Here is a 9,416-nt window from a genome sequence, read left to right as displayed (position 1 = left end):
CTCCTTTCTGTCTCCGTGCTTCTACTTTTCTTATAATATCTGTATGGGTCGTTCTGTTTCTGTATATGAGCGCGGTGTCACTTGTCTTGCATCTACGGTGGTTTCAAATATACTTTTATGTGTCATACATTACTCCAGATGCAATTGCTAGGCATCGATTATGCGGGGGCTTTATTCAAGCAAACGGTTGTTGTGAATACTTATTTTCGCGCTCTCTTCTTCCACTCATCTGTTTATATATTTCCCTCGTAGTATTGCTTTCAGGATTTTTTTTCCAGATTTCTGGAAGACGATGTCGATTTTTAGCTGAAACTACACTAGTTCTGGTTCTTATTATGAAAGTATTACTCTGGTGTATCTCTGAATTCTGGTTGGTGGCAAATAATTGTTGTGAATAACTATTTCCGCGCTCTCGTTTCCCCCTCGTCTGTATATATATTTCCCTCGTAGTATGCCTTCAGGATTTTCGTTTTTCAGATTTCTGGAAGACGATGTACATTTTGAGTTGAAACTATATGGTTCTTGTTTTGAAAGTAATACTCTGGTGTACTATCTCAGATTTCTGGAAGACGATGTACATTTTGAGATCAAACTGAATTTGCAGTTTCTGGTTGTGCATGTAGTGTAGCAGCAGAGGCAGAGCTACTTGTTCAGTCAACTTCGCAAGTGTGCAGAACTCTAATTGACATCCACAGGCAAAACACTGATTCGAGAAGCGAAACTTTCATTCCAAAAACAAAACAATTCTATGGGTCTGCATCACGGTGATGTGGAGGCCGAGATGATCCCCTTCTCGAAAAAAAAGCAAAAACAGTTCTATGGCTGTGTGAGGAAGAAAACAATCCTAAAAATGTGAGGATACAAACTGCAGTTGAATTAATGCTGGGAAACAAACTAAACGCACCTGAAACATGTACACATTAGCAAGGGTGTTACTTAAAACGTGGAGACTGTAAAGCAAACGTTTCTGGCACCCTCGCCATTGTGACAGTCAATATTTCTGAGGCACTAGGCCACTCTTTAATAGATGTACAATGTACTCTAGTTGAATGATAAGTAAAATTTTCCTACCGAGACCCATTGCAAAAACAACAAACTGCCAAGCAGCAAAAGGGAAAGGGGTAATGAGTTTTGCACACTATCAGGAAACCCACTGCTCGCATCCATTGCTGCTGAACCATGGGACAAAAACCTGATAGCATCGTCGCGTAAAGAATGAAAGGTAGCTTATTACAATCCTAGAGCTTGGAGAAAAAGAAAAGAAAAGTAGCTCTTGGTGCATAGATTAAGTAGTGGTAGAAGCTCTTGGTGCCCGCCATTCATCAGCTGCAGGTGCAGAGAGATAATAGTTGAAGTGAAGATCGATCAAGGAGGAGCTTGCCTGGAAACAAAGTGTAGTTGGTACTCCATTAATGTCTTGACGACAATTACTCAATTGGCTTCTCCCACCTGCAAATAGAGTTCAAACAGAGCTGTAAAGGATATATATTGGACATATTGGGCACATACATCTCCCAGTTTTGTTTGGTGAGAGAGACAGATGCGTGTAAACATGAAAACTACTTAAACTCAGTTAGAAGTATGCTTGTACTCACACTCGGTATTTGCTGACCGTAAGATTAGGACGGTTGGGATGTTGGTTGGCTGCGAGCTCCAGCGCAACCACAGCTTCGTCCTTCTTCTCTTGAGCTGCATCTGAATAGAAATAAACCTCCACTTTCTGGAGTGAATGGAGGTTTTCCCAGCTACCAAACTCAAACACAAAGCTGCTGTCACGCTTCAACTGATCCACTTCGAGATAACAGTAATCAAGGGATTCAAGGCTCGGCATCGCTCCCTCCAGAAACCTCAGCGGTGCAGGTGTGCTAAAGTACCTCAACTTGGGGAATAACCCCCCCATGACGTCTGGGAGAAAGTCCTGCGACTCGCTCAACCCCAGAAGCAGATCAGTCAACCGTAGAGTAACGAGCTCTGGGAAACTCCCAAGGATCTCCATATCCCGCGCCTTCACTTCCTTCAGATTGAACCATATGGTGAGGTTCGGAACAAGTGACGGGTTTATCCACGCCGGCAACATGTCCTTCTCCGTTCTTATCAAGAATTCACGGAGCTGTTGAGGTGGTACATAACCTTCCCACCCTTGGGGTCCAATACTCACATAACCCCCAAAGTAAATGCCCAGAATTTGGGTCTCTTTCAGTTTGCCAAGAGACTTCACCAGAGCTTTCACCTGGCTATCATCCATGCCTTTGTGAGACATAATGCTAAGGTTGAGATTCCTCAGCATCGTCAGCTTGCGCAGCTCTACTACAAACTCAGGAGACCAAGTGTCAAATGTCAACCGTAGATCTTCCAATGATGTTAGGTTCCCCAGCAAATGCATTCCAACTATTCCTTCAGCGACTTCAAAATGCAAGCGCTTGAGTTGCCTTAACAGACCAAAACTTTGTGGCAATTCTTTTATCCCATTCCCAGTAGTATATATCAAGTTCAGTGTCTGCAAAAACTTCAGATTCCCTATTTTTTCAGGTACCTTATCTATTCTCCACAATCCCAGGTACCTCAAATGGAGTAAACTCCCAAGATGGTCCAGATGATAACTGCCATCTCCATTAAAACTACAATCTTCCATATCTAGGACACGTAAAGCTCCAAAACTTGTAAGTGATGGCATCACATGAATATCACATCCGATGGCACTGAATGACCTCAATTGTGGGGTGCACATGTTAGCCAGAGAGTCATCCTGCTCCAAGACTCTCTTTTGGATGGCTAACCTACGAGCATTACTTTGGCAAGATATCCTTTGATCATTAACATCCCATACCCTAACAAAATTCTCTTCATTTGACAATAGAGATATCATATCAAGCACAAGATCATGGACACGACAACCAGTCACGAAACATGAGCCATAACCGCCCCAGATGGGTTGTATCATACTTCTATTCACCAGCTCACTGAAGTATCTCTCTCCAAGCTCATATTGCCTTATCCCCGGTTCCTCCTTGATAAACCCTTCTGCTGACCACTTCCAGATCAAAGTTTCTTTTTTGACCGTGTAGTCTTCTGGATATATGCTTAGATACAACAAACAAGGTCTCAGGTAATAGGGTAGATCATAATAGCTAAATAGCAGTATCTTTCTTGTATTGTCTACAACTTGGTTTTTTCCGTGCCCAAAACCAATTGAGTCATAGACCTTAGACCAATCCTCTTTCTCTTTACCATCTAATAAACTAGCTATTGTAAGGATAGCTAATGGTACACCACCGCATCTCTGTATAATCTTTTCAGATATCTCAACCGGATGATCAAAAGGGCATTTGCTTCTACCACCATATAATCTCATATACAATAATTTTTCAGAGTTGCCGGGAGAAAGTGGCTTTAGCTGGTAAGCCTCACCGGACTTTCTGGCTACTTCGAAACTACGGGTAGTTGTGATTATTTTACTTCCACAGTTACTATCCTTGAAAGCACAATTGATTATTTCCCATGCTTCTGCGTCCCATATATCATCAATAACAATAAAGTACCTATCCACATCAGATCACCATAGGCATGAAATTAGTAATTAGGACTTGTGCAGAATACATGTATTAAAAAAATATGGCAGCTATGTGGAAGACCATCCAAAAATTGCAGTACTATTCTTAATACAGCAATTAACATATAAGCCAATAAATCAAAGGAATATGGCTACTACTGCAAGATAAATATATATTGACATGTGTGTTAGTTTACCGATGTTATCTTACTGGTTGGAACTCTAGTTCTGGTTAATTTCATTTCAAAATAAATAATATCTCTTGTGATATCAAATTTAGTTTCAAAATCTAAGTTTAAACTCATGTTTAGTGTACATACTTTTCATGGAGCATTGGAAAAAATGGATGTCGTTGTTCCAGACCCATATGATACAGGCATGAAAAGATTAAGACAGAAGGTATTTTGTAATCTAAAAATACATTGGAATCAATACCTACTATCCAAATTGTACACAAGACACAACTCAAAGACAACAATCCAGTTGCCCCTAATTCGTGTCTTCAATATACTCAAGACAAAGCTATGTATGCGGAATTGATGATACATATGCACTAATAACAAAAGGATGAATGGCAATTCTTTTGTATTTAATTTGGGTGACATCCATGTCAACACGTGATCACTTATTTCCATAATTTGATCATATTTTGGGTGCTCAATACAGTTATTAGTGATGGCATTGAGCTATATTTCCTGAATGTCAATGCATACAAACTTGAAGTTATTATCTGAGATAAAATAAACTCCAGTCATAGGTGGTTGGTGCGTACCTCTTATTCTCAAGTAATTCTCGGAGTTCTACTATGAGCTGCTTCTCATCCAACGTTTGTGCATTGGATTTCCTGTAGCCTTCCTTGTCAAGCTCAAGGAAAATGTCCCTGAGAACTTTCTTCACATCGGGCTTCTGACCCACCGAAACAAAAGCCTTGAGCATGAATTTTTCTTGAAGCCCCTGATGCACAACTTTGGCAACAGTTGTTTTGCCAAGTCCTCCAATTCCATAAATGGAGAGAATCTTCAATTGTTGCTCAGGCACATCCCCATCCCCATCCATGAGCTTCTTAATTATCTCGTCCCTTGCCGCATCGATGCCAACAAGCTCTGTCTCCTTTTTGAACAGAGCCACCAGGCGAGGGTCAACGGTAGTTGGGGCTGAAGCTAGATTAGCAACCGCATCATTGACCCCGTACCTGTCACGCCTATCGGCCACCTCCCTGACTTGGAGCCTGATGCCTTTAATCTTCTTCGCAATCTTACGGCGAGTCTTGCCCTTGGGGAGCAAGTTCCCCATCTTCTTCAGTAGCTCCTTGAGCTTATTCGAGTTGGCGGCGGGCTCGGAGCCTTCGCCGCTTGCCAGGAAGCTGTCAACCACATCCTCCATGACGTATGACAGCTCCCTGACCTCGTCGGCCCAGATCTTCACCTGCCTGTCAAGCTGGTGCCGCGGCACATCCGCCACCTTGCGGAGTGCTTCGTGCATGCTCGGAAGCTCCTTCGTGAGGAACTCAACGTCTTGCTTCACGCCCTTCTGAAGCTTGTACTCCTCGCTGAGGAGCTGGAATAGCTTGGGGATGAGGGCGCCCATGGCCCCCGTCACCACCTGCATGGCTGGAGCTTGGAGGAGTGGATGTGGAAATGCTTAGTTGTTGGGAGTATGATCAGTGCGAGCTAATGGAGACTGGGTGTGCATCCATCTATCTATGTACTCAGATATGATAGAACAGCCGTGTGTAGTAGGTGGCCAGATCTAGCAGACTCACACTTCAACAAAAGGTCGACAGTCAGCACATGCACTCACCTAATTAAAGTTAGGGAGTGTAGTATAAATATGCAGTATATAACATTATCTTGACTGCTTTGCACCGTTGGGCCCATGTCGACGATAAACCACTACGTCCTGTCGGCCGGACGGCTTACAAGCTGATGTGGAATGACTCAAAATACCAATTAGTAGTACCACTCAAAAGACTGACTGGACGGCGTGTGGGTTCAGATGTGACCTTGGGAGTGATAAAAGTGGTGTCATGACCAGACATGAACGAGATGCAAGAAAACCTAAAATACTGTCCACAAGACAGCCTAGCTAGGCTGAAACAATGTAAAAGTTGTTCTCTCTGGCAAGAAATGCTTAAAAAGCTCACAGTGAACTGTTGGGCTATTGAGGAACGAACAATTTTTACACTATCGATATTTGTCTTGGTATTTTTTTTCGTCTTCAGTAGTCTAGTGCGTGAAGTAACACGGATTCAATTTTTCTTTTTTCTCGAAAGACCAGTGACTCGACCAACTTCCATGATGAAACAGTAAATTGTCAAGGATCAAAAAGTGAAAAGGTAGTGAGTTCGGCACACTGCAGGAAGCCCACTATCTGATTGTTGAGTATATGTGTATATTGTGTATTAGGCCTGTCTCCTAGTTTTTTTTAATAATTAAGGTTCGCGGCCCATCTTTATACATCATATATACGTGCCTATGCACAAGAGCAATGTATCGTGTAATTCACATATTCTATATGGTATCAGTTTTTAGGTTCTAAACCCTAGTTTTCCGCTGCCGCCGCCGCCCATTCGCCGACGCTGCTCGCGCATCACCCGCGCCGGCCGCCGCTACCCTCTCGCGTGCGCGCTCCTTCAGCTGCCGCCGCCCGATCGCATCGCCGCTAGCCACCAGCTCGCTCGCCAACTCCCGCGCGCCCGAGCCCCGCTAGCCGCCAACTCCCCTCGCCAGCGCGCCTGCCCGCATCGCGCCCGCTAGCTGCCAACTCCCCTCGCCAGCGCCGCGCTACTCACATCGCCAAGTCTTTGCATCCGCGCCGCACCTACGCTACGCGCTCGATGCCCGCGTCCACCCGCTGCTACGCGTCGCCCCGCGCGTATCGCCTGCGGCGCCGCCGCGTATCGCCCGCTAGTACGCGTCCGCCCGCTGCTACGTGCCTGTTGCTACTCGCTAGCCCCGCACGTATCGCCAGTTGCGCCGCCGCGTAGCCTCGAGCGCCCTGCACTTGGCCGGCTTCTGATCTGCTTTCTCTGTATAGCTTGCATCGCCCGCACCGCCAGCTCCGATGGCATCCACCGGCCCGTCTGTCGCCGCCTCTGCCGTCCCGCCGCCGGCGCCGTACGGAGCGGCCGCTACCTATGGCACGTCCGGCATCGCCCCGGCTGGCCGTCCCGACTTGCCGCCCGGCTCGGCTCCGCTGCCCCCGCTGGTGTACGTCGCCGCCCCACCGCCGGTGCTCTCCGGCCAGTCCGTCGTCACCCCGCCGCCGGTGCCGACTCTGCCCGTTGACCCCTTGCTGTTGCGCGGGGCGACGCGCCCGTATACGGGGCTCCCGCGTACTGGTGGGAGTCGTTAGCAGGCCAGCAGGTTTTTCCGGCGGGCCATCCGGCCTATCTGGCACCGCAGTCGCAGCCAGGGCTGCTTCCTATACCGTCTGGAGAGTACCCATTGCCGTTGCCGAGCGGTGGCTACAGCCTCCCCATGGTGTCTTCGTGCCCCTCGCCGGCCCTGCCGCCGGCGCCCTGGGACCGGGTGCTCTTTCCCGCACTGCATGCTGCTCCTACACCGAACAACTACACCGGAGGTGTTGATTGGTACATGGACACTGGGGCTACGGCTCACATGTTTGCTCATCCTGGTAATTTTGCCTCCTTCACTCCCGTCACCACCGACCGCCGCATCATTGTCGGCGACGGTTCCACACTCCCTATCACACATGTCGGGCACACTTCTTTTCCTTCTAATTCCATGCCTATTACTTTGTCTAACATACTTGTGCCACCTCATCTTATTAAGAACCTTATTTTCGTACGTCGTTTAACTCGTGAAAATCCTATTACTGTTGAATTTGACGAGCTTGGATTTTGTGTCAAGGACGCTCGAACCAGGATGGTACTTCACCGATGTGACAGCCTCGACGACCTCTATCCGGTGCATTCGCCGTCCACTGCCACCACCGCATCGGTTGCTCTCTCCGCCGGCATCGATCTCTGGCACGCTCGTTTGGGTCATCCTAACCCCATCACACTTCGTCATATTCTCAGGAGTTTCAGTTTCAGTTGTCATAAGATAGAGGATCACACCTGTCATGCCTGTCGTGTCGGCAAACATGTTCGCCTCCCGTTTAATAACTCCACCACCATAACTTCTTTTCCCTTTCAGTTGATTCATAGCGATGTGTGGACCTCTCCGGTTCCTAGTAATTCGAGCTATTTATATTATCTGGTTATCCTTCATGATTATTCTCATTATGTGTGGACTTTTCCTTTGTGCAGAAAGTCGGATGCATTCCCCACTTTGACGGTTTTTTACTCCTACGTCAGCACACAGTTTGGGCGTCCCATCCTTGCTCTTCAGACTGACAATGGAAAAGAGTTCGACAACCTTGCTTTCCGCACTTTTCTGTCGCACCACGGCACAGTTTTTCGTCTCACATGCCCGTATACATCCCAGCAGAACGGTCCAGCCGAACGCATCCTTCACACTCTGAATGACTGTGTTCGCACGCTCCTGTTCCATGCTAATGTGCCACCTCGTTTCTGGCCGGACGCCCTCGCCACTGCTTCTCTTCTCCTTAACCTTCGCCCTTGTCGCCCACGGTGGAACTATGCACCTCACCATCTTCTCTTTGGTACGCCTCCATCTTATGACGGCTTGCATATTTTCGGGTGCCTTTGTTATCCTAGCATTGCCAACTCCGCTCCTCACAAACTCCCACCGTGTGTTCACTTCCCGACACGTTTACTTTGATGAGCATGTGTTTCCGTTTCACCAGGTACCCCCGGCTGTTCCTCCCGCCACAAGTGACGCGGGCTCCTCGACGCCTCTCCCAGGGCGTCACGTGCTTCTCTCGGCCCGCCCCCGCATGTGGCGCCTCCTATAGCCGCGGCGCTGGCGCCCCCGACGTTGGCGCCCGCGGCTCCCCCGGTGCCCACGGCCCCCTCGGCCCCCTCGGCGCCCGCGGCCCCACCGGCGCCTGTGGCCGGTCGGTCACCCGCGCCCGTACGGGCGTTTTTCGCCCGAGCTCGCGCTACGCCTGGATGACTACGTCCATGTGGCGTCCACATCTAAGCCATCGCCATTACCGTCCTCCATTCGAGCTGCTCTTCGTGACCCGCTCTGGATGGCTACGATGCAAGAGGAATTTGACGCCCTATTGCGTAACCGGACGTGGCAGCTTGTTCCCCATCCCCCGCACGCCAATGTGATTATCGGGAAGTGAGTCTTTAAACACAACCTCCGTCCTGATGGTACCCTTGATCGCTACAAAGCGCGCTGGGTCGTTCGTGGCTTCCGACAGCGTGATGGCATCGACTTCACCTACACCTTCGCTCCGGTCATCAAGCCCGGCATGATATGCACGGTTCTCCACCTTGTGGTCTCCCGTGCTTGGCCGGTGCACCAGATGGATGTATCCAACGCCTTCCTCCATGGTCACCTCGAGGAGCAGGTCTTCTGCCAGCAGCCCACCGGGTTTGTGGACCCGATGCTTCCCGACCACGTGTGCCTGCTTTCGCGGTCCTTGTACGGACTCAAGCAGGCTCCGCGCGCTTGGTACCACCGTATCGCGACGTTTCTCCACCAGCTTGGGTTCCGCTCTACCCGCTCAGACGCCTCGCTCTTCGTCTATCATTAGGGCTCTGACACAGCCTACTTGCTGCTCTATGTCGACGACATCATCCTGACGGCACGTACGGCTGGTGTCGTGGTGGGCGCACGGCATATGCCAAGGGATGGCTAAAGAGAGGAGGAGGCTCGAGGGCGCTTATGGACTCCAGAGGCGAGGTTCGCATGAGCGGGCGCGGGACGCTGGACATACCCAGGTTCGGGGCTCTCCGGAGAGATAATACCCCTAGTACTGCCGAGTG

At 48.9% G+C, this 9,416-nt stretch overlaps 1 protein-coding gene across 1 annotated transcript; it reads right to left on the bottom strand.

Moving 5' to 3' along the window:
- Positions 1-876: 876 nt before the first annotated feature.
- LOC119267021 (disease resistance protein RGA5-like) lies at positions 877-5,322 on the bottom strand. The gene is made up of 3 exons (XM_037548312.1): positions 4,323-5,322; positions 1,596-3,539; positions 877-1,449 (listed from the first exon to the last, which is right to left on the bottom strand). Exons 1-3 carry the CDS (start codon positions 5,156-5,158, stop codon positions 1,428-1,430), a joined length of 2,802 nt encoding a protein of 933 aa, XP_037404209.1. The 5' UTR covers positions 5,159-5,322; the 3' UTR covers positions 877-1,427.
- Positions 5,323-9,416: the final 4,094 nt, after the last annotated feature.

The sequence above is a fragment of the Triticum dicoccoides genome, chromosome 3A (genome assembly GCF_002162155.2).
Source record: "Triticum dicoccoides isolate Atlit2015 ecotype Zavitan chromosome 3A, WEW_v2.0, whole genome shotgun sequence".
Taxonomy (NCBI): Eukaryota; Viridiplantae; Streptophyta; class Magnoliopsida; order Poales; family Poaceae; genus Triticum; species Triticum dicoccoides.
This window is presented reverse-complemented; position numbering and strand designations above follow the sequence as displayed.

What these genes read in the sequence shown, in the direction of transcription:
- LOC119267021 (XM_037548312.1), bottom strand. Translation starts at nt 5,158, where the DNA reads ATGCAGGTGGTGACGGGGGCCATGGGCGCCCTCATCCCCAAGCTATTC. An exon ending in GAATTACTTGAGAATAAGAG is followed by an intron (nt 3,540 to 4,322) that starts GTACGCACCAAC and finishes TGATGTGGATAG; the next exon opens with GTACTTTATTGTTATTGATG. An exon ending in ACGGTCAGCAAATACCGAGT is followed by an intron (nt 1,450 to 1,595) that starts GTGAGTACAAGC and finishes CTCTATTTGCAG; the next exon opens with GTGGGAGAAGCCAATTGAGT.